This window comes from Sarcophilus harrisii, chromosome 6, assembly GCF_902635505.1.
Source record: "Sarcophilus harrisii chromosome 6, mSarHar1.11, whole genome shotgun sequence".
Lineage (NCBI taxonomy): Eukaryota > Metazoa > Chordata > Mammalia > Dasyuromorphia > Dasyuridae > Sarcophilus > Sarcophilus harrisii.
The window spans coordinates 139850474-139877044 of NC_045431.1; the positions used below are offsets into that span (position 1 = coordinate 139850474).

Genomic DNA, 26571 nt, shown 5'->3' on the forward strand with positions numbered 1-26571 from the left:
AAAGATAGTTTTCAACATTTATTTCTGTAAGATTTTGATTTCCAAATTTTCCCCCTTTCTCTTTAACTTCCCCTTTCTCAAGACAGCAAACAATCTGATATGTTATATATGTATAATCATTTTAAACATATTTCAATGTTAGTCACAATGTGGAAGAAAAATCAGACCAAAAGGGGAAAAACATGAGAAAGAAATAGCAAACAACCAAACAAAAAAAAGGTGTAAATAGTATGCTTTGATCTATATTCAGTTTCACTACTTTTTCCTCTAGATGTGGGTGGCAATTTTTCTGCCAATTTTGTTGTAATTGTCTTGGAACACTGCATTGTTGAGAACAGTTAAATCTATCATAGTTGATGTCTATATAATCTTGCTGTTGCTGTGTACAATATTCTCCTGGTTCTGTTGCTTTACTTGGCATCAGTTCATATAATTCTTTCCAGGCTTTTCTGAAACCAGATTGTTCATCATTCCTTATAGAAAAATAATATTCCCTTATATTCATATATCATGACTTTTTCAGCCATTTCCTAATTGATGAGCACCTATGAATTGTTTATTTTTATTGAATAGCTGGAACAAGTATGTTTGGCTATCTACATCTTATTTTGTGTCTGTGATGCTAAGAGCTAAGCTTTGCTCTGGCAGAGGAAATATAGTATAGTGTTCAGGTAGCTTTATGGAGGTCCTACATACGGGCATTTGTCTCAGCAGGATAGACACCATGAGAATGGACAAGAATAGAGTCCAAAATCTATTTTCTCATACATTCTGTGTCTGTCATAGTCTGACCCAGTTTCAGCCTGACTTAGTCTCCTCCAGCAGTCTGCCAATCTGCCAGTCTCAAACTAGTCTACCTCTGAGTCTGACTTTGTCCCCAGTTTAAGTACCCTATTATAATTACATCATTATGTATACTGAATATGTGTGAACTAGAGAACCATTACATCATTATATTAAGTACTAAGTATATATGTGAACTAGAGAACAATCATCTCATCAATCCCAGAGTTAACACCTTGTTTCAAGTATACTTGTTCAGAGTTCCAGCTCTCTACAACATAGTGCATAATATTTAACAAGTAGTGCACATGTTAAATTGATCCATCATGGTTAAAAATGTCCCTTTATCCTATTGTAGCATATATTATAGAAATAAATTCCAGGTGATTTTATTTGTATTTCATACTTTCAGCCATGGACCTATTTCTCTGATTTTTTGTTAGATGTGATATGAGTTTATTCTTTAAAGTTTTGAGTTTTTTCCTTTCTTTTAATATGATTGTTTAAAAAAATAGAAATCTGTGTCCTGAAAATCTTGCAGGAACTTTGAAAGTGTTTAGAACATATTGAGTAAGATTATTATTTAATTTCTGTTTCTTCATTTATGACACATTTCCCCTTCCTCACCCCACGCTGAAAAAAATCAGAGCTCAAAATAGCTGTTCTATTTGTTTAACTCAGATTAGTGAAGAAATCTGATGATTTTTTTGAAGTATTGGACAATGACTGCTGTATTTTGAAGAAACTTTTCTTAAGAAATTTGCCACAATAGCATTTCATTGACTGTTATCTGAAAAAAAAGTCATAGAGTCCATTATATTGAATGTATTGTCAGAAGAATACATTAAATAATGTATAGGAAAAATTTTAGCTACATAATGGTTCTGAACAATAAGGTAAGGCCATGTTTGGTATTTTCCTTTCTCTTGTAAATACTTTTAAAGTTTTAATATAAAAACTACTACCTGAGGCAATATAATTTCTCATATTCACTTCATATATTAAGAATACAATATTTAAAATATTAATGAGTAAATAATGGAATATTGACAAATTCAAATGGTGAAGAAAAATTCCATTATGTGCTAATTTTGATGGTCACAAAAATAATTATATATATATATATATATATTTGTCATTTTCTGAAGTAAAACTTTCCTGGGGTGGACTCAAGATGGTAGGGTAAATAGTATTTCTGCTTAGCTATCCCAAGTAAACTCTCCTAGTAGAATAACAAGGAAAATGTCACAGTGAGTAATTTTTTCCAATTTAGGATATCATATAAGGACAAAAAAAAAGTTACAGACATTAAGGGGGGAGCTCACTGTGAGAATGGCACGGTGAAAGTAGCAGCAGCTGTGGGCTTTGGAGATGGCAGTGAGAGTAGTAACTGTGGTGGCAGTCTGGTCAGAATGATATTATTGGGTACTCTACTCCTCTGCCAGCACTAGATGCAGAATTGAGCACTATTTGGTAATTCAATCTGAGTCACAGTTCCAATGCAGAGAACAAGCATTACCTGGATAAGGATCAGAGGAAAAGAGCAATGACCATATCTCCATCTGAATCATACCAACTTGGAAATACCAAAAATCTGTGATCCTTCAAATCAAGCTACAGAAGTCCAGGGAACTATCTCGGTTATCTTCAAAAGTAAGCAGAGTCCAATTGTAACATTAAATTCAAAGTTAAGAATTGGGTGGAAAATAAGCAAACAACAAAAAAGAACATGACCATAAAAATCTTCTCTGGTAACAGAGAAGCTCAAGACAAAATTTCAGGAAAAGAGTATTTGAAAAAGGTTTACAATCAAATCCTCAAAGAAAAAGGAAGTTTGCACACAAGTCCAACAAAAATTCCTTGAAACCCCAAGAAAAACCTAAGAAAATCTAAGAAAGAGATACAAAATGAGTAAAAGGTCTTGTCTTATAAAAATGTGGAACTTTTAAATACTTTTAAAGATACAATATGACTTCACAAAACATCAATTGAAAACATTTCTTAAATTTTTACTGAGTACTGAGTGCTGAGTACAGATACAAAAATAAAATTGTCCTTCACCTTACAATCTGATGTCCAATACAATTTTTATACATAGTATACAACCCTATAATACATAGAAATTAAGAATAGGTCATTTTGGGAGAGAGTTAAGTGCTAGGGAGATATATAATATGATGAAGCATGATGTGTTATATATTAAAGTATATCAGCATTTCATTTGAAGCGGTCTATAAAACCAATATAGAGGGTGTGGACAGGACTTGTATTTTCATTGCATAGTTTCATTGACATATGCAGATGAACATGCCTTTTGCAATTTATAGTCCTAGAAAGTAGTCCAGGAAACTGAGTGACTGTAATTTACACATAGCAAAGAAAGGACTTGAACCAACATCTTTCCTGACTCTGAGTTGGTTCTTTATATACTATGCTGCCATTACCTAGACAGTATCATTTTAAGAAATGCAATACCTCTTCTCCTTTGTAGAAGGAAGCTAGATAAGATCTATCCTGTTTTCTTTGCACTTTGCTATCTTGCTCCAATTTTAAAGTTCATTTATTGGATGGATATCAGATGTGGTTTATTTTTGAGAAAATTGGAAATTTTGATTATCGTCCTTAAAAATGGCTCATAATGTGATATAAACTATACTGTTCTAACCTCCATATATGACAATTGTAGGATGCAAAATGGAAACAAATTTTGCATTATGATAAGATTAATTTGAAGGAAAGAATCCTTTGAATACTTCTTTTAAAAATCTCTAGAAATTCACTTATCATCTTTCAACTATATTTTTAAGAATGTTAGTAGAAAATTCACTTTTGTGTGATTATATTAGATTAGTATGTAATTGTACTATAATTTTTCTGAGCACAATATTTATCTGTGAATACATGCACATAGTTTCATCTTTAGACATACAACAAGCACTTAGTTAACTTAAGCACTTACTGTGTTTCAGTCATTTTATTAATTGCTAAGCATATAAAGAAAAGCAAAAACATGGTTCTTACTTTTGTGGAGTTTATAGTTTAATAGCAGATGCAATATGCAAAAAACTATATATAGAAGATTTATGTTATCTTGTTTTTTTATTTTTTTAATTTAATTTAATTTTCTAATTACATGCAAAGATAATTTTCAACATTCACTTTTGTAAGATTTTTAGTTCCAATTTTTCCTCTTCCTTTTTTTCCTCCTTTCCCAATATAGCAAGAAATCTGAAATATGGGTTATATACACACAATCATTTTAAACATATCTGTGCATTAGTCATCTAAAAGAAAAATCAGAACAAAAGGGGAAAACCATGAGGACCCCAAAAGGTGAAAATACTATGCTTTGGTTTATTCAGTTTCCATAGTTTTCTCTCTCTGGATGCAGATTGCATTTTCTATCCCAAGTCTCTTTGAATTGTCTTAAACAAGATATATGCTTTAAGTGGAAAACACTAGCAGTGGGGATAGGTATGGGCCTTCTGGAGAAGATGAAATTGGAGCTCACTTTAAAAGTGGATCAGGGAAACTAGAAGATAAAAATGATGTAGTAGGAATGGAGGAAACCATTGAAAAGATTCAATTAGGACACAATATATTTAAGGAACAACAGTAAGATTAATGTCATTGGATCATAGAATATATAGAGGGGAATAAATAAGAAGACTAGAAAGATATAAATGGACAGCATTGTAAATTATTTTCAAATAGTAGTTTATAGTAGTTTATAATTGATCCTAGAGTGAGAAAGGGGAGCAAGAAACACAGTTAGATTTGTGTGTTAGGAAAGGTTTTTTTTTTGTTGTTTGTTTGTTTTTTGTAGTTAAGTGAATGATAGACTAGAATGGGAAAATATTTGAAACAGGTAGTCCAGTCAGAAAGTTACTGGAATAGTGTATGCCTATGACAGAGTGCTGGGTATGTGAATGGAGAGAAGGGGAAGTATGTGAAGAGTTTTGTGAGGGTAGAAAAACTAAGCAACAAATTGAATATTTGGGGTGAGTGTCAATGAGAATTTGAACATTACTGTGAAACAAATTTGGATCACTGGGAGGATGGTGTTGCTCTTAAACATTTATAAAGTAGTTCTTTTTTTTCCTATTTCTAAATGTTTCTATTTCCTATTTCTTGATCAAGGTATATTCCATCATCAGCACCATTACTGTGCTGTTGTAATTTTTTTTATTATTTTATTTTTTTATTTACAAAATATATGCATAGATAATTTTACAGCATTCACAATTGCAACACCTTTTGTTCCAACTTTTCCCCTCCTTCTCCCCACTCCCTCCCCCAATGTTAATACATGCTAAATATGTTAAAAGTATAAATTAAATACAATATATGTATACATGCCCAAACAGTTATTTTGCTGCACAAAAAGAATCGGACTTTGATTTGAAATAGTGTACAATTAGCCTGTGAAGGAAATCAAAAATGCAGTCGAACAAAAATAGAGGGATTGGGAATTCTGTGTAGTGGTTCATAGTCATCTCCCAGAGTTCTTTCGATAATGATGTCCTGGTCCTGCTCATTACCCTCAGCATCAGTTCATGCAAGTCTCTCCAGGCCTTTCTGAAATTATCCTGCTGGTCATTTCTTACAGAACAATAATATTCCATAATATTCATATACCACAATTTATTCAGCCATTCTCCAATTGATGGGCATCCACTCAGTTTCCAGTATCTGGCCACTACAAAAAGGGTTGCTGCAAATATTCTTGCAGGTCTCTTTCCCTTCTATAAAGTAGTTCTTAAGAGAGAAATTTAGGGGAAAAGAGAGATGAGTCCTTTTTGGACATATGTACTTTATATACGTTTATAGGATATCCTATTTTGAGAAGTGTAAGAGGTAGTTCATGACATGGGATTGAAGTTCAGGATAAGTAAAACTAGATGTGTAGGTTTGAGAATCATCCACTTAGATTTGATAACTCAAGAAATGGGTGCTATTAAGTTGACCAAGTGAGGTAGTATAGAGGGAAAAGAGAAGGGTGGCCATAGGTTGTTGGGAGATTAGTGGGTGTGTTCTGGAAAACATGTAACAAAAGAGATAGAGAAAAAGTCAGATGGAGAAGTGGGAGAAAAACATGGATAGAACCAAGAAATGAAAACCTTGATTTAGATTGACAGTTGCTACAGAGAGATCAGGAAAGAAGAAGATTAAGAAAAAGTTTTTAGATTCGGTCGCTAAGACTCAGTTACCTTTGGAGATGGTAGTTACAGTTGAATGATGAGATCAGAAGCCAAACTGCAAAGATTTTACAAGACAGGGAGTGGAGAGGAAGTAGAGGGACTAGGTGTTGATGACTTTTTCAAGGAGTTGATGATCATTATACATGGCAACAAAAAGACCATATGATGATCAATTCCGATAGGCATGGCTCTCTTCAACAATGAGAGCATTCAAACCAGTTCCATTTGTTCAGTGATGAAGAGAGCCATCTATACCCAAAGAGAGAACTGTGGGAACAGAGTGTGGAACACAACATAGCATTCTCACTCTCTGTTGTTATTTGCTTGCATTTTGTTTTCTTACTCAATTTTTTCTTTTCCTTCCTTCCTGATCTGATTTTTCTTGTGCAGCAAGATAACTGTATACACACACACACACACACACACGCGCGCGCGCGCACGTACACACACACACACACACACACACACACACATATATATATATATATATATTGGATTTAACATGTATTTCAACATATTTAACATGTATTGGACTACCTGCCAGCAAAGGGACGGGGTCGGGGAATGGAGGGGAAAATTTGGAACAAAAGGTTTTGCAAGGTTCAATGTTGGATAAATTACCCATGGATATGCTTTGTAAATAAAAAAAAATAAATAAGATTTGGCCATGATCAAGCATTTATTTATCTCCTATTGCTATGTGCAAGGTACAGGGATACTAAAAAAAAGAAAGAAAGAAAAGAAAGAAACAATGCTTTATTCTTTAAGAACTATCTTCAATCCCAGCAGGCAACATGTATATAAAGGTACATTCTCAAAAAAAAATCTAAAATTATGTTTTTTCCTGTTGGAGAAGAGAGGCACACTCTAGCAGCTAAGAGAAACAGTAACGTCTTCATGGAGAAGGTAGCAGTGCTTGTGCTGAATTTTGAAGGAAATTAGAGATGCTAAAAGGAAGACTTGAGGAGGAAGTGCATTTCAGGACTTTCAAAGGCATTGATATGGGAATGGAATTTCATGTGTGAGACCTAGAAATAAGGCCAATTTGACCAGACTGAAGAATGTGCAAAAAGGAAGTAATGTGTAATAAGACTTGATAGGTAGATTGGAGCCAGGCTATGAAAAGCATTAAATGTCAGAGGAGTTTGTATTTGACCCTAGAGGAGCTGATAGAATTTGGGTATGAGAGAAACATGGTCATATCTCAGCTTTAAGACTATCCCTTTGTTGGAAAGTAATTTAGAAAGCCTTGAAGCAAGAAAACAAATTAGGAAGCTAGGCAATTATTTAATAATTCTCTGCATAAGCAAAAGTTAACCATATAAAATAAAAGCTGTTTTTTTATTTTTAGAATTAGCAAGTTATTTAAAATCCATTATTATTTTCTTTTGTGTGACTTGATTCCCCTTTTCATAAATGGTTGAATATGTTCCATCCAACAAACATTATAGTCAAAATAAGTTCACCTGCTTACATGTTTTTAGGTTTCTTCCCCACAACACCCACATTTCTTCAAAAAGGAAATTTGAAAAATATTTAAAACTGTACTTTGAAGTCTGTAAGTTTGGTAAACAAATTTTGATCTTTTAAAATTGTTATGAAATCCAAATAATTCTTTCTTTTAAAGTCTGAATTCACAAAAGAGAGATTGCTGCTAGTAATAACAACAGATAATCCCCCACTCCTGCATTAACACTCTTTTAATAGACAATAGACTACTCCAAATACACTCTGGCACAGCTTTAAACTTTATTAAGTCTGTCTTGGACACCCCTTTCCTCTCTCTGAGTTAAATAGAAGGAAAGTTTGGTAGCCTTCATGCTGTGCATTTGATTGATGTCCAGAACATCTGAGGGACTTTTGTCTCCTGCTTGCTCTCCATGAGTGCATAATGTGTGAATACTTAAAGAAGGTCAGCCCTTATCACATGTAATCTTGGCCTGAAAGCAGATCAACAGTGACAGTCATCCCCCAGAAGTAAGAACACAAATCATTCTCTATATGCTTTGGATAACTTGTGGGACAATCTCTCTCTCTCTCTCTCTCCTCTCTCTCTCTCTCTCTCTCTCTCTCTCTCTCTCTCTCCCCCCCCCCTTTAACCCCTTCTTGTCCATGAGAACCTTAGCAGATTATGAAAGCTAGGAGAAAACGTGCTCAGAATGATGTTGCCACTCATTCAAGGGAGCAAGAGATTGTTTATTTGTAACAGAGCGATGGGCTTTCACCAAGCAGCTGAAGTGATCTTTGTGTAGTTAATGACTGGTGATGTGGAATGCTGAAACTTAGAATGGGGAGGGAGAGGCAACTAGAAAGTTCTCTGAACCCACAGTTTCTTGCATTTATAAATTCTCCCAAGTCTGTTAGGAAATAATTGTATATTTCAGTTATGTAATTCAGGATTTTCACCATAATGAAACGTACTTCATCTAAATGCACTATGATAGCTTAACATTTCAGAGAGTGGAAGTGTGGAGAGAAGGGCAAGTAATTCTTTTTTCCTCTTGAGTGAATCAAAATGGCTGAAAGTGCTGAAGCATTTATGTTCTCTGTATACTTTTTTTGTAACAAGGAATGTCGAAAATAATTTGTTATAGACAAGCATGGGGAAGATATTTATAATGATAACTGATCTTAAGGAAATAAAAGCACTTGATTTTCTGCGTGATATTTTTGTTACGTTTGATTTGTTTTATTTAAGAGGTGCTTGATTTCTGCTTTAAATGATAATATTGACATGCATATTCAAATAATGAAAAAGAAAGTCTCACTTTATCATTCCTATTATGGATACTAGATTTAAAATTTTTCTCTTAACTAGAAAGAAACAATTTTCCACATTTTTATCTTGAAAGTTTAGTTTTATTTGATTGTGCTAGCTATATACCCAGTCAGCTAGATACATAGCTAATAAAGTTGAAAAAAATCAGTTGCATAGATGAGCACTATGGTTGTGGACCACTGCACATATTATCAGACTTTTTCCAGTATGTTTTGCAGAATTATTTCCCCTTTCCGTTTTAGTTTTTGAATAATAAAAGAACCTTTGAGATAGAGTGATACACTGTGAAAAGTCAGTGATATAAAAAGAAAAAATATTGCCAAACTTTTTTTTTGAAGAAAAACTATTGAAAACTAGCTTAGTGATGAAAGAGGTGGATACAAATGACAAAATGTTTTAAAAAGTACATCAACATCAAGAAGTTGATGATGGATTATGCTGACAATTTAAGGTGCACCATGGCCATTTAAAAAAATCAGCCAATATAGCATAGCGTTGTGTACTTTAAAAATTGTCTGGGGATCTCAAGTAATTTCCTACCAATTCACTTTATAGATACAGAAACAAAAGTCATGGAATTTAAATAACTTTCTGAAAGTCAGGTTCAGAGTAAAATAGACATTAGAATCTGATTGTTCTGATTTCTAATTTGTTGCTCTTTCAACTTATTCAGTACTGTCTTCCATTTCATCAAAAATGATGTCTGTTTTGATGTTTTTTGTTTGCATCATAAGAGTAAGAAACTCATATGATTCCAGATATACATAGTAATTTTCCTTCTAGTTCATTCTGAATACCTGTGTGACACCTAAAAATGAGAAAGTGAGGGGTTTACTTGCCTAAGTGCTCAAGATTTTTGAGTCAGGAATTTCTTGGCAGGAATGAGATTTAAATCAGGAATTTTTAAAACCTTGATTGTAAACATAAGGCTTTTCTGGTGGGAAGAAAGAGTAATGAGAAATGAACAGATAAGGAAACTATCAAGGTAAATGCTAAGGAACTGGTTTGATAGAGTTTTGGAAATAAAATGGTTTTTATGAAGATCCGAACCCAATGTTGTCATTTTCTTCTTTTCTTCTTTTTCTCATTATTTCATATCCCTCTTGTAACCTCTTTCTAGGTTTTCCCTGTCCTGAAAGAATCTTTAATCCTTACTCTGAATTCTGTTTGAATTGCATTATAAGATGAAAGTAGGTGTAAGAGTATAGAATGAGTATTCAGAAGTCATTGGAGGAGTTTCCTTTAAAAAAAAATGATTGAAATTCCTTTTTCTATCTTTAATTGTCTTAGAATATCCATCTCAATATAAGCAGTTCAACTAGTTTACCTTACTTGGGAGATTAGTGTTATCATTAAGAAATCAAGGTACATGGCTTATATTTCTCTGCAGCAGATTCTTATCTTTATATAGATGTAGGGATCATTGATTAAGTGAAAGGTTTGGAATCAAGACTTAAATTAAGATAAAATAATACACATAATTATCTTGATCATGTGGGTTTCCAGCTTTTCAATCTTAGCTTCTAAGCTAAATTGGAGATCCAGAGATTGATTCTAACAGGTCACTATTTATAAGACATCAGTATTCTTTTCTCTTAATTTTTTTTAAATACTAAAAATTGTTTTGAAACCAATCCTCTCCTTCCCCTGCACCCCTTCCACAAGAAACTAACACTATAAGCTATATATCAATTGTACATATGAAGTCATAAAAATGTATTTCAGTATTATTTATTTTGCAAAAAAGAAGCAAGAAATCTAAAGAAATATGATTCCATCTGCACTCAAATTTCCTATGTTTTCTCTTTGTGGGTGATATTTTTCATTATGTATTTCCTTAGAATTCTATTAGATCATTGTCTCAATCAGGTTAGCCAAATCTTTCACAATTGATCATCTTTATGATATTTCTTCTACTGTGTACAATGACAGTGTTCTGCTTCTTATCACTTCATTTTGCATCACTTAATATGTCTTCATAGGTTTTCTGAAATCATCCTACTCATCATTTCTATCAAAATTATGTATCATCATTCATCTAGGCATTCCCCAATTGATGGACACCTTTCAATTTCCAATTTTTTGCCACCAGAAAAGGAACTTTTATAAATATTTTGTAGCTGTAGATCATTTTTCCTTTTCTTTAGATACAGGTGTTAAAGTTAGTGTTTTTCCTGGACTAGTTGGGGCATGGTTCCAAATTGTTTTCCATAGTGGTTGAACTAGCTAATAACTCTACCAATAATATATTAGTGTGTTTTCTAGCATTTATCATTTCCCTTTTCTATCATGCTAGCCAATCTGAAAGGTGTGAGGTAGTACCTTATAGTTGTTTTGATTTGAATTTCTATAATCAGTAATTCAGGGCCTTTGTTAATGGAACTCATGATAGTTTTGATTTCTCCTCTGAAAACTCCCCAATTACATTCTTTGACAATTTTTTAATTGGAAAATGTCAATTATTTTTATAAATTTGAGTTTTTGCTTCTGTATATACTTGAAAAATGAGGCATTTATCAATTAAACTTGCTTCAAAAATTTTCTTCCAGTTTTCTGCTTTCCTTCTAATTTTTGCTGTATTATTTTATTTTTGTGTGAAAAAAAACCTTTTAATTTCATGTCATCAAATTTTATCTGTTTTATTTCCCATCTCCATCTCTTTTTTGGTCATAAACTTTTTTTTAAAAGATAGAGTTTTCATGTTCCCTAATTAACAATTTTTATATCTAAATCATGTACCCATTTTGATTTTATCTTGGTATATGCAGTGTGAGATTTTACCCTATGCCTAGTTTTTGCCAAATTGCTTTCCAGTTTTCCCAGCAATTTTTGTCATGTTTAATTCTTATCCCCAAATGTTGTATCTTTGGCTTTATCAAACACTAGATTATTATGATCACTTATTACTATATATTGCATACTTAATCTATTCCACTCTTCTACCAATCTAAGTCATTACCAGAATATTTTCATGATGACCATTTTGTCATATAGATTTAAATCTGATACTGGTAAATTATCCTTCTTTACTTTTCCTTTTCATTGATTCCCTTCATATTCTTGACTTTTTCATTTTTCCAAGTAAATTTTATTATTATTATTATTCTCTCTATATAAGATAATTCCATGTAGTTTGATTGGTATGGCACTGAATGAATATGTTAATTTAGATCAAATTATCCTTTTTATATTGACTTGGTCCACCTTTGAGCAATGAATTTTTCCATTTGATGAAATTGGTGTCTTTATTTGTGTGACAAAGGTTATCTTCGTTGGCAGATCACCAAATATTTTATATTCTCTGCAATTTTAATGGAATTTATTTTTCTATCTTTTCCAATTGTGTGCTGTTGTTAATGTTTAGAAATGCTGATGATTTACCTGGGTCTTTTCTATGCCCTGGAAAGCTGGGTGGTACAGTGGATAGAGTGCCAAACCTTGATTCAAAAAGATTTATCCTTTTGAATTCTGGTTTGACTTTAGACACTTTTCAATTGGATGATCCTGACCAAGACACTTAACCCTGTTTAACCTTAGTTTCTTCATCTATAAAATGAGTTGGAGAATGAAATAGCAAACTACTTCAGAATCTTTTCCAAGAAAACCTGAAATGGCCTTATGATAAGATAGACATGATGAAAAAATGACTGAATGACAAAATTCATACTTTGTAACTTTGGTAAAGTTGTTTGTTGTTTCATTTTGTTTTCAGTTGATTCTTGAAGTTTTCTATGTATACCATTGTTACCTTTTTTTTTAATTCATTGACTTTATTTTTTCGTGTCATTGTTGTAGATAGCATTTTTAATACAATATTAAATAATAGTGATGATGAGGCATATCATTGCTTCAGACTGACCTTATTGGGAAAGCTTCAGATATATCTCTGTTAAAAACAATGTTTATTAGATGTTGTTTGTTCACCCATTTATATGTCTCCGACTTTTTTGTGACCCTCAATATTTTCATTATTGTTTCGGGGCAGTAAAGGTACTAGAGAGGTTTAACATTTCTTACAAAAGTAAAGTGACTTGTCTAGTCATACAACTAGTGAGTATCTGAAGCCAGATTTTCATTCATGTCTTCCTGACTCCAGACTCATTGCTTTATCTATTGAGCCAAATAATTGTTATTTAGAAAGAGATATGAATTAACATTTTAAGAAAGGTTCCATTTATTCTTGTAAAATTGAGTTTATATGTATACATATATTTAACATATACTTTAACATATTTAACATATATTAGACTACCTGCCATTTAGGGGAGGGGATGAGGGGAAGAAGGGAAAAAGTTGGAACAGAAGGTTTTGCAAGGGTCAGTGTTGAAAAATTACCCATGGATATGTTTTGTAAATAAAAAGTTATAATAAAAAATTGATTTAGTAACATTTAATTTTGTTAGATTGAACATTCGTTTCAAAGTTCCTTCCATTTATAAAACTTCACCCACCATCCACATCTTAAAGGTCATATATTTTGTAATCACCTCTATATTTCTAACTTGATCCATCACCCACTTTCTAGAAAAAGATTGGTTTGCCTAAAGGTCAAATCAAGTAAATTTAAACTACTGTAGCAACTTCTGTCATCAGAGCGTTATTCCCATTCCCTAGAAACATTTACCTTGTCACTGAAATCACATGTACTGAGTGTCATTAAAGTCATTTCAGAAGGGAAAGTCAAAAGGATGACATCTCAATTTTGACTAGTCATTGATTCTGATAAGAAGGTGACATCTAGGTTGCCTGAGATTTTGCTTTATCATCTTGCTAATTGTTAAAAAAGATCCTGTCAGCCCTCACTCAGTGAGGTTATTAAGAGAAGATCTAGACAATTTATTTGTTACTGCTACACTAAAATTGGTCATTCTTGCAGTTTTGTCTCTTAATTTACCTTTATTTTCAAATGTAATGTGTTTAAGCTTTCTAGTGTTTTAATAAGAATTTTGTCAAAAGTTTTTTTCTGCACATATTGGTGTAATTTTATGATATTTTTTGTTATTGATACAGTTAATTATATTTGATTAATTTTCCTGCATTTCCTGATATAAATTCCATCTGATAATCATATATGATCTTTGAGATATATTGCTGCAATCTCCTTGTTAGTTTTTTATTTTAAAAATTTTACATCAATATTTATTAGAATAATTAGCTTATAGTTTTCTCTCTGTGTTTTTGCTCACCCTGCTTTAGTCATCACAACTATATTTGTGTCATAAAAGGAATTTGATAGGATTCCTTCTTTATCAGTTTTTAAAATAGTTAATATAATATTGTCATTGATTGTTCTTTAAATGTTTGGTGGAACTCCCTTATAAATCAACTTAGTTCTGCAGTTGTTTTTTTTTTTCCCTTAGTGAGCTCATTTGCCACATTTTCAATCTCTTTTTTAAAGATAGGGTTATTTAAATCTACTTCTGTTAATCTGGGAATTTTATATTTTTGTAAGCATCCACCCATTTCACTTAGATCGTCAGTTTTACTGGCATGTAATTGAACAAAATAGCCTTTAATAATTTAAATTATTTTTCCATTGGTAATGTACATTCACCATTTTCATTTTTCTTTCTGTTAAATTGGTTCTCTTTTTCCAAAGAAAAATTATTCAACAGTTTATCTATGTTATTGATTTTTAAAAATAAAAACAACTTTCAATTTTATATATTACTTTAATTTTTTTACTTTTAATTTTATTAATCTCTCTTTGATTTTCAGGATTTTCATTTTGATATTTAATTGTAAACTTTGTATATTAAATTCCTTTATCTGCTCTTTATTTTTTTTTAAAAGTGATGTATTTAGAGAGATAATTTTTCCTTAAGTACTCTTTTCATTCTTTTTAATAAAATGATTTTCCCTATCATTTGTTCTTTCATCTATTCATTATTTAGTATTATATTTAGATTCCAATTAATTTTTAATCTGTGCTTTCATGACCTGATATTAATATAATTTCATTGTATTATGTAGCCTTAAAAGAGTACATTTAATATCTGTGCTTTTAAAGACATTTATTTATATTATAGTAGCTTTGTACCTCTTTTTCCATTAGGCCAGTTCTTGATTTGAAGGAATTGTTTTTATTAAGTTTTGTATCTCTTTATCCATTTGGTTAATTCTGTTTTTGAAGATATTTTCTTTATAATTTTTGTCTATCTTTTCCCAGACTGTTAATTATCATTTCATAATTTTCTTTTGTTGCTATTATTTTTCTCTTTACCACCCATTTTTGATTTTGTAAATAATTTTTAATCTCTTCTAAGAATTATTTTTGGGCTTGTATATAGTTCATTTTTTTTTCCTTTGAAGTTTTGCTTATAGCTATTTTAACTTTGTTCCCTTCTAAGTTTGAGTTTATATTTTCTTTCACTGTAGTAGTTATTTGATCAGGGTGTGTGTGTGTGTGTGTGTGTGTGTATATGTGTATATTGTTTGTTCATTTTTCCAGCCTATTTTTTTTTAATCTTTTGAACTTTAAAAGTTGGTTTCAGTTCCATAGGTAGGAGTGGTACTAGGGAACTGTCCCATATTTCAGTGTTGGTTTTTTTTTTTTTTCATTGCTGTTTTCTGAGTTAGTTCTGGGGGCTTGCTTCCAGGAAGTGATATCACTACTCTCTGTGATCCTTAACCCCAAATGTCCCTGATCCTTCTTCTCTTGGGTCCAAAAGAGATACTGTTTTACAAGATCCTTATACTGTATGACTCTAAGCTCTTTGCTTTGCCTTGGATATAGATATAGGGAGTCCAGTCGCTTTACAGTGTCAGATCCTGTACCCAAGTGCTAGCACATGGGTTCACTTTAATCTCTCCTGACCAGTTGCCAAAACCCCTTGCCACCTATGTTGAGAGCTCTTGAAGCCCTTGCTGCTGTTATTGCCTCTAATGCTCACAGCTGGGATTGCATCCATATGGGCTCTGAACTAATCCTCACCTCAGTGACAAAGACTTTTCCTACTTAATCTCCTAAATTGGCTTGGAAGATGTCTTACTTTTTGTTGCCTCTGCCTTCCAGAATTTGATTTGAGCCATTTTGTAAAGTTGGTTCAAGGGAATATTTAGAAATTTTCCTCTAATCTGCCACCTTGGTTCTGCCTCTTGTAAGCTAAAACACCTATTTTCAAGATGATGCTCTACTTTGATTTGGTAATAGTTTTGAAAGGGAAAGATGTAAAATAGGCTTTGACTTCCTCAAGAATTTTTTTTTAATCAGTGTCTCGAGATAACTAAGTAGTTAATTACTTGGAAATGTTCCCTTATTTTTCCTGCTTCTAGTGGGTATCAACGACTCATATAGAAGTATTCTGGAAACTGTTGCCAGATAATGTTACTGAAATACTACCATGTCATTTGCCTTGTTAAAGATCTTTCGACACTTACTATATGTCAGCTGAATGAAAGTTGTTGAATGAAAGATATTCCACAACCTTATTATTTCCTCCAAATTTCCAGTCTGGAAAACAGTGCTGGAATTGGAATCAAGAAAGAACTTATTTGCTGTTCCAGATCAAGCTCTACTTAAATGAACTTGGGAAAAACACTTAAACTCTCTGATACTCTAGCTTTAAAAATATGATTTCTGAAATGGAAATAATGTTCAGTCAATAGGAATTAAGATGCTACTATATACCAGCCAGTGTGGGAAATTTTGGTCACACTAAGAAAGTTAAAAGACAGTCCCTTGCTCTGAAGGGGCTCTTAGTCTATTATTATACGCTATACAAAGAAAGTCCAAAGAGGATATATTGGGAATAATCAATGTAGAAAAAAGATTAATATTAAGAAGATCAGGAAAAGCTTCTTACAGAAGATCAAATTTTGTTGAGAATTGGAGAAAGCCTGGAAACTGAATTTAGAAGTGAAAGTATTCCAGATATAAAGTATAGCCAGTGAAAATATGTAGAATGTGAAGAGATTGTGTTTTGTTCATATAATAGCAAGGAGACCAGTGTTACTAGATCACAGAATATATGAACCATGTAAGATGGAAAAGGACTGAAAATATAGGAAAAGGTCAGGTTGTGAAGAGCTTTGAATGCCAGAGAATTTTGTATTAATGCCAGGTGATAAGGACATATCTTGATCTGAGCTTTAAAAAATTAATTCTATACCTGAATGGAGGATGGATAATAGCAGGGGCCAGTCAGTAGGCTCCTGCAGTTGGTAGAGGTAAGAAAATGAGAGGAAAGAAGGGAGAGTGTAATAATAAAATCAACAGGCCTTGGCAACAAATTAGATATGGGAGTCAAGAGTGAGGAATTGAATATGACATGTACTTTGTGAACCTGAGAAATGAAAATGTTAAGTAAAGTAGTAGACTTTGGGGTGAAAAATAATGAATTTGGTTCCAGGACATATTGAATTTAAGGTATATACAGATTATTCAGTTGGAGATATTTTTTAGGTTTTTGGAGGTTAAGTCTAGAGTCAGAAAATTTTTGACTGATACAAGAATAGATTTGAAAATTATAAGCATAGAAATGATAACTGAAACTATGGAATTTAATGATATTACCAGGTAAAATAATACTGTTATTGCCTATGTCACAAGATAATTTGAGAACAGTATGTAATGTAATTTATAATCTACACTACATCAGTAAGCATTTATTAAAATAGCACCTATTTAGGAAAGCTTTTTGAGAGGATATAATTAAAAGATGACTCGAGTTCTGTCAGAGATAAAATGTACATGTGAGGAGGTGTATGTGTGTATGCTATATGTACATATGTGTGTATATGGTGTTTTCAATAGTCTCTTCAGCATTAAAGGTTAAAACTGCACTAAAAATTCTGGCATACAACAACACACATAATTATATGTGTATACTCTATGCTTACCCTTACACATATATGTGTGTGTATATATGTATACAGAAATATATCATAAATGATAATTCACATATAGTGTTTTTCTTTGAACTTCTTTGTGAAGTGTATTCTGAAGGATTCCAGAGATTTATTCATTCAACACTAAATGTTCTCCTAATTAGATTCAGGAAAACCTGAATTCAAATTTAGCATCAGACAAGTAATAGCTATGTGACACTGGTCATGTAATCTCTGTTTGCCATAATTCACTGGAGAAGGAAATAACAAACCACTTCAGTACCTTTGCCAAGAAAACCCCATGGACAATATCTTCCCCCTAAGTCATGAAAGGTCAGACATAACTAACAACTGAATAGCAAGAACAACCTCCAAACTTACATCTCTGGTTACTGTTTCTGATATTGTATCTATTTTAATTTTAATGTACTCTACCTACTTCCTAACTGCCCTATTATTATTTTTACATGGATGTGTATGTATGAGAGAGTCAGAGAGAAAGACAGAGATAGAGAAACAGAGAGAAATAGATTGGGAGGGGAAATGAGAAAGTGAGTTCACTGGTCTTGTGGCTGAAGAGTTAATCTTGAAGTCAGAAAGTACTACCTTTAAGTTTCACCTCTGCCATATATTGTGTCTGTGATCCTGATCAAGTCACTATAACTGTATGGTACTGTAGAAAGAACATTACATTTATAGTCAAGAAAAGGTGGATTCAAATATATTAGACATTGGCTTTGTAATCCTGGGCAAGTCAATTAATGCTTAGTGTTTATATTACCTAAATTACAAAATGAGGCTATAGACTGATTCTAGCTCTAAATCTATGATCATATGTACTTTACTTTCTGGAACTTAAGGCATTTCTCCAAAGGGAAGCATCTAAAGATGTGGAATAAAATCTCTATGTTTGTCTTTTCTTCTCTTATATACACACATGTGCCTGTGAGTACATACACACATACAACCACCAACACCAATGAACTCATAGGTTTTATTTTGTAAAAATTGCATGTGGGTGTGGGTGTGTGGCTAGTGACTGGGAGGGATCAAGAAATATTTTATGTAGAAAGTGTTGCAAGAATTGAACTTTGAAGCAAAGTAAGGATTCTAAGAGGCTGAGGTGAGGTGGGAGGGCACTTCAAGGATGGAGAACCTATTCAAAGACAGAATTGGAAATAGCATGTCATATAAAAAGAACAGGTGAATTTGCAAACACCATGGAATTTGTGAATAAGGTTCAAATAGTAAGTTTGATTTAGGTTGTGAAGAATTTTAAATGCCCAAAGGACTGGGCATTTTATGTTAGGGAAAATGGAGAGCTGCCCAATCTTTTTTTTTTCTTTTTTAATAGTCCATTTTGAGCTTTGAGAATATAATTTTGGCAATGATGTGGATGATGGATTGAAGATCAGAGAGCTTTGAAAAAGTTAGAGCCAATTGCAATAAACAGCCTACATTAAATGTGATGAGGGCCTGAACACCATATTGAGTAGGTTTTGTGTGAATTGAGTGTAAGGGACAAAAGAGAGAGACAGTAATACTAGACTGAACAAAATCTGATAGTTGATTGACTGTATGAGGTAGAGTTGGGGATAAATGACAATAAAGTGGTCAAAGATATGACTAGAATGGTGGTTCCTTGAACAATAATAGATAAGTTTGCAAGAATTACAGATTTGGGAAGGAATATAAAGAATTCTTTTGGGGGGGGTGAATTTAAAAGGTCTATGGGGACTTTTTTTGAAAAGTCCATTGTTGTTGTACTTCAGTTATTTTTTCAGTCATGTACAATAATAGTAATATAATAATAATTTCAACTATTTGCCAAATTTAAGCTGCTTTTCACTCTCTTAAATATTTACCATATCATGGTCCTTTCCACAAGTACTAGTTGTGTGACCCTGGTCAAGTCATGTAATCTCAAATCATTCAAAACTTTGCCTAGGTCACTTCTTTCCTTTTTCATTTGTACAAAATTTACTCTTACTTCCGGGTCAATTTCAGTTCCATTTGTTCTGGCCTGCATTAATTCCTTTCTACTCATTTGGCCTTATAGTCACAGATAGGCTTGAGTTGTTAGGTAGATATCTTATCAATGAACATCTTTTTTTGTTTTCAAATGCAATTTGAATTTTTTACTCCATCTCCCCATTCTTTTACAACTACTTTAACAGCTTCCTAGCCAGAAAACAAACTAATAAAACACAATTAATTAAAGAATTTTTTCTACTATTTTTTCTAGAAGGTTCTATTATATGTGAAATGAAATGTGGTGTCTTTAAGCTAGAATTTATTAATGGCAGATTTCTTGGCTGATTTGTGAACATTTGATTTTAATTAAATATATTCCCTTGGGAGTATAAATTGAAAATGTTAAGATGATTGTGGCAGTTATAAAAATCATGTTTAAGAGATTATACTGTTGAGTTCAACAGAACAGATTTATTAATTTATTTAGCTGGGTTGTTGTAGTGGTGGGGTGATAAATTTCAAGCAAATGAACTATAAACCTAAAAAATAAATATTGAAGATTTACTAATTGAAGTATGACTTTTTTCTCTCTATATAAATATTTTCCCAAGGAATAATTAAATTTGCTGATAATAATGTCTTTTTGTCTGTCTAGGGTCGCACTGAATTTTATTTCTGCTTCTTGTTGGGCTTCAATTGACAGTGCCCAATAAAAGAATGAAAATGAAACGACATTTGCAAAGTTTAGAATTTTTAAATAGATTTAAAATTTCTTCAAATGTTATTTAAAATAAAATTACATAAAGATGTCATTAGATAATTTAAAATTTTAATCACAATTGCATTTTTAAGATAAAAACATATTGTAGTTTAGACTATTAAATTCAGGTGATTGCATGTACTGTTTCCCAATTAAAATGAGTATCAAAATATAGTTCTTTACTATGTCTAGAAAAAAGAAAATTCCCAGTTAAATTAATTTATTATTTAAAAGTACCAAATTTTTTCTTACTATGCAGTTTTGAAAGCATTGGCTCCTTCATTTAAATATTCCCAGGTGTGTTTGTATGAGGGGGGAGGGTAGGAAAGAAATCGGTTATCTAAGACAAAAAAAGGTCTTTATCTTGAAAGAATAGCTACCAATGATATTTTTGTTATTTGGAGTAAGGAAGCATTATTTCCTTAAAATATTTCCATTTCTTTTTCTGGAATCAAAGTTCAAAACTTTGATTCCAATGTATCAAATGAACCTTTTAATAGAAGAGCATTTCTAGGCTTTTTTTCTGCCGCTTGGAGTGGGAAGGTGGTCATGGTTAGGTCCCCTACATGTGCTAAATGAGCTACATGAAAGATTGGGGGAGGGGTAGATGGGATGTTTCCAGTACAGAAGCTGAAGAAGCAGTTAAACTCTGGTTAAATCCCTGCCAGACTGAAGTTTCCAGTGTCTATAGCTCTGCATGGGGCAGCCAGCCTGTCCTCTTTTCTGGGGAATTTGCTCCAGCTTGGGGTCCTTACTGTGCTTTTGTCATCCTCCTCATGAGGTGATCCATTGAGGTCTAGGTGGTGACAGAACCAGTTTGTAACAGGCTTGTCTTTCCCGTTCTCCTCTCAGGCTTGCTGGCAGGATAGCCAGCCCGAAGATCTGACAAGAGTAGCAGCAGCAAAGGAAGATCAGTGGAAATCAGACAAGGCAGCCAACGGGCAGGCGGCTTAGCCTGCAAGGAAGCAGGACTCCTGCTCTTCTGCTGCAATGGGGTGGCTGGAAGACCCAACCTGGCAGCTTCACATTCATTTTTCTTTGCTCGTTCTGCTGTGCATGCACACACGGGGTAAGAAGAACAAGTGTACTGTGTTGTAGCTTGCCCGGTTGCTGAGGGATTTTTTTAGCTTGAAAGGGAAAGTTCAGGACAGAAGTTCATCGATGTGCCCAGTTTCCAGCCCCCTGCTGCTGCAGCAGTGATGTAGTTTTACTACTTTGTGTAGTAGAAAAGAATGTTCCAAGTAGCCTTTCCTAGAAGAACTTAAAAGAGATTTTTAGAGAAGGGAAACTTGAAGTTTCCCCTAGCAATTAAAAAAAAAAAGAAATCTGCTTCAGTGCCTTGAGTATTGATTTGATGTATATGGAAAATTTTAGATGATTTTGATTCAACATAGTTTTACACTGCATTTTTTAGTATATTCATGTTAATGGGTTTTTAATCATGTAATTTTACAGTTGTTTTGATTGCAATTTACATTCACCATAATTATCTAATCTTCATCCAACCTGAAGAGTAAGTAAAACTTAACTTGTCTATTTTAGCTGAAGTGTGTTTATGTCAAGTCAACTGAAGCAAGAAAAGATTATCTTTTACCTTTAGTGAGTTATATTTTAAGAATAAGTAATAGATTTTTCAGTTTCAAAGAAAACTAATTTACTGTGGTGAACTATATGTACAGAAATTTGAGATAAATGCATGCAATAAGGGAGTGGGGAGAAGTAGACACAGTGGTTTTATATAATTGAGGCCAGCAGTAATTGGGAGATTTATAGAGCAAGACTGGAATGCATTGACAGTACAATTGCATGTGTAGTACATACAACTATATTTAAAGAGCCTCCTCAAGTCTACTATGCATAAGAAAAGAATGTGTATTACCAGCTGACATTTGTTTCTAACTAATTTGTAAGTTTTTTTTTTCAGAGCTTTTCTAGAAATTTAAAAGTCAGTCTTTATTGAGGAGATAAGCATAATTTTCTAGTTCAGGAATTATACTTTGAGTGGGAAATGCTCACATTACTCTTTTAGTGACCAAACTAATCATCAGTTAGTTACCTATTGATTATTTTCCAAAAGATAGCATCTAGACTCAAATTTCTTTTCTTTCTTTTTTTTTTTAGGTTTCTCTCTCTCTTCTCTCTCTCTCTCTCTCTCTCTTCTCTCTCTCTCTCTTTTCTCTCTTTCTCTCTCTTTCTCTCTCTCTCTTTCTCTCTCTTTCTCTTCTTTCTCTCTTCTCTCTCTCTTCTCTCTCTCTTTTCTCTTCTCTCTGTCTCTCTCTTTTCTCTCTCTCTCTCTCTCTCTCTCTCTCTCTCTCTCTCTCTCTGTGTCTCTCTGTCTCTCTCTTTCTCAAAACTTTTTATTTACAAAACACATGCATAGATAATTTTTCAAGTGACTTTTGCAAAATCTTCTTTTCCAAATTTTCCCCTTCTTCCCTCTCCCTCCTCCTGTAGATGGCAGATAATTCAATACATGTTAAATCCAAAATATTTATACATATCCATACAGTTATCTTGCTGCACAAGAAAGAACAGATCTAGAAAAAAAAATCTGAGAAGAAAAACAAAACTGCAAGCAAACAACAACAGAAAGAGTGAAAATGTCATGTTGTGGTCCACACTCAGTTCTCACAGTCCTCTCCCTGGGTGTAGATGGTTCTCTTCATTACTGAACAATTGGAACTGGTCTGAATCAATTCATAGTTGAAGACAGCCATGTCCATCAGAATTGATCATCGTATAGTCTTGTTGTTGACATGTACAATGATCACCTGTTCTGCTTGTTTCACTTAGCATCAGTTCATGTAAGTCTCTCCAAGCTTCTCTGAAATCATCCTGTTGGTCATTTCTTACAGAACAATAATATTCCATAACATTCATATACCATAATTTATTCAGCCATTCTCCAATTGATGGGCATCCATTGAGTTTCCAGTTTCTAGCCACTACAAAAAGGGCTGCCATAAACATTTTTCACATGTGGGTCCCTTTCCCTCCTTTGAGATCTCTTTGGGAGATAAGCCCAGTAGTAACACCGCTGGGTCAAAGGATATGCAAAGATTGATAACTTTTTTGAGCATAGTTCCAAATTACTCTTCAGAATGGTTGGATTTGTTCATAGTTCCACCAACAATGTATCAGTGTTAAGGGACAGGTCAGTTCTCCTAGAACCTCCACAACTGTGGATCATTACATCTGAAGGAGTTGCAAGGCATCCTTTAATGAAATAGGTGTTGCGGACTGGGAATGAGATAAATTGGAGACAGAGGGAAGAGGAGAGAGGTCAGACAATACAACAGCCTCTCAATCAGAGAGGTCAGAGAACAGAAACTGCCTCTCAGTCTCCTTGTATCATCCTCTCACAAGAGGAGATCCATTCTGGGTTGGGTCTCAAGCAGCCCCTGTCAAGTGACTCCTGTGTTTTCAAACAACTCTCCCGTGTATTCTAACATATCAATGTCCCAGTTTTCCCACCCCTCCAACATTCGTCATTATTTTTTCCTGTAGTCTTACCCAATCTGAGAGGTGTGTAGTGGCATTTCAGAGTTGTCTTTATTTGCATTTCTCTGATCAGTAGTGATTTGAAGCATATTTTCATCTGACTAGAAATAGTTTCATTTTCTTCCTCTAAAAATTGTCTGTTCTTATCCTTTGACTATCAATTGGAGAATGGCTTGATTTCTTATAAATTTGAGACAAGTCTGTATATATTTTAGAAATGAAGCCTTTATCAGTACCTTTGAATGTAAAAATGTTTTCCCAGTTTATTGTTTCCCTTCTAATCTTGTCTGTATTAGTTTTGTTTGTACAAAAACTTTTTAATTTAATATGATCAAAATTATCTATTTTGTGATCAGTAATGGTTTCTAGTTCTTCTTTGGTCACAAATTTCAAATTCCTTCCTCCTCCACAGATGTGAGAGGTAAATTATCCTATGTTCTTCTAATTTATTTATATCATTCTTTATGCCTAAATCATGCACACATTTTGACTTTATCTTGGTATATGGTGTTAGATGTGGGTGAATGCCTAGTTTCTTCCATACTAGTTTCCAATTTTCCCAGCAGTTTTTGTCAAATAGTGAATACTTATCTCAAAAGCTGGGGTCTTTGGATTTGTCAAACACTAGATTGTTATTGTTATTGACTATTTTGTCTTGTGAATCTAACCTATTCCACTTTTCAACTAGTCCATTTCTTAGCCAGTACCAAATGGTTTTGATGACTGCTGTTTTATAATATAATTTTAGATCTGGTACAGCTAGGCCACCTTCATTTGATTTTTTTTTCCATTAGTTCTCTTGAAATTCTTGACATTTTGTTCTTCCAGATCAATTTTGTTTTATTTTTTTCTAGGTCAGTAAAATAGTTTCTTGGGTGTTTGATTGGTATAGCACTAAATAAATAGATTCGTTTACATAGTCTTGTCATCTTTATTATATTCCTATGCTCAAATTTCAAATAAGTTTTTAAAAAATGATTTTTAGCAATTATTGTGACATATTTCTCACATGTTTAACTTTTAAAGTTTTATTAAAATGAAAATATCTTTAAATTCCCTGATCAAATGCAGTTAAGGTAGGATTCGAAGCTAGGCCAAGAGTCTCATTATCGAAAAGTAAATATTCTCTGAAAATTTGGTTCATCACCAATCACCTCCATGTATTAAAATATTGTGAACACAGAGTCTTAGTATTTAAAACAACACTCGAAAAACACAATAGATTGAGGTTATTTTGTCTTATGAATTTATTTCACAGGTGAAGAAACTGAGGCTTGAAAAGATTTCCCTGAGGTTACAAGAGTAGTAGAAGAGCTAGAATAGGAAATTAGCCCCTTCTCATTCCAATGCCAGTATTCTTCCCACAGGATTCCATTTCCCTCATATTCTTTGTAGTAAATTTATTTAATATCATCACATTTTGTGATGCATACCAACATAAAGCCATCTAACATTGCAATTATTATCTGGTGTCAATAAATAGCATGTTAGTTGCTTCCTGAGAGCAACTAATAACAAAATGTATCAAATATTAGTTTTGGTGCTGAGAAAGCCCTGGCTTCACATCTCACTTAGAATCATAGATATTATGTAAGAGTGAACCTCAGAGATTACCTCATCCAATAACCCTTATTTTATAGATTACTGGTAAACAGCCCAAAGCAATTATGGTTTGCCCATATTCACACAGAATTGGATATTCAACCCAGGTCCTCTGGTTTCGATTGTAGTATTCTTTTCACTCCATCTATATGCCTCTCATGTTATGAATCTTCTGGCCATCCCTGGGAAAGTTACCAAACATCTGAGCTTCAATTTCCACCATCTATAAATTTGTGATAATAATAGCTGAGGTACATTACTTGGAAGATTTTTGTTCAAATGATTGCATAAAATTCAGTAAATGAATTCAAATTCAATAGATGAATGAATATTTTGAAAGTAGTTTAGTTATACATAAATATTCACAATTATTCTCAGCTCTCTCTAATTTGGAGTTTTTAATCACAATTGCTTTGAAGAGAGAGTACTAATACTGTTTATTTTCTTCATATTTTTTGAAAAAATGTCAATGTAGCCCTGTTAAGATGTGAGTAGATCACTAAATAGAACAATTCTTCAAGCATGTTTTAGTAGAGGAATTTATTTTCTAGGAAAAGTCATAACTTTGGTTCATAAGATTATAAATTTTGAGCTGGACCAGATCTTCATCTGTCTTGTAGTTCATTCTTCATTTTATAATTCAAGGAACCAAAGACTAAGATTATGGGACTTGAATAAGATTGTATAAATAATCAAAAACAGAAGGAGGATTTGAACTCCAATTATCTGATTCTATGGACAGTGCTTTCTTTTCTTGTGACTGATTCTGACTATTCCCTGTAACTTTATGCTAGTTTATTTATTTTCCATGGGCTTAAGCAAATTTGTATAGTTTTGAGTTTTTGAGTTCTTGAAATTGCCTCCAGTAACTGTCTACAAATATTTAGGAACAATTTAACATTCTCTTATTGGTATCAGTTTTTCTCCAAAAACACTTGAATTGTTTTATTTCTGATCTGAGATAACAGCTCAGACATTCTCATATTTTTAGATTACTCATAGGTTGGAAAGTTAAATGTAAAAATGGATTCATTTCATATTTCAGAAAGGTTTATATACTTTTCTATTTTTAGAGGGCTTCCAGATTAACTATTTTGCCAAAGTTAAAAGCAAAAAAGTTTTCTATAGATGAATTTAACTAA

The 26571-nt window shown here is 32.8% G+C and overlaps 1 protein-coding gene across 2 annotated transcripts in view; it reads left to right on the forward strand.

Annotated features, from left to right (window-relative positions):
* BMPR1B (bone morphogenetic protein receptor type 1B) overlaps positions 1-26571 on the forward strand; it is a 281872-nt gene that overhangs the window by 116575 nt on the left and 138726 nt on the right. For both annotated transcript variants that reach the window (XM_031942996.1, XM_031942995.1), the window contains one exon: positions 21179-21395. In XM_031942996.1, coding sequence (XP_031798856.1) covers positions 21317-21395 — 79 coding nt within the window. In that variant the 5' untranslated portion in view covers positions 21179-21316. The remainder of the gene's footprint in view (positions 1-21178; positions 21396-26571) is intronic.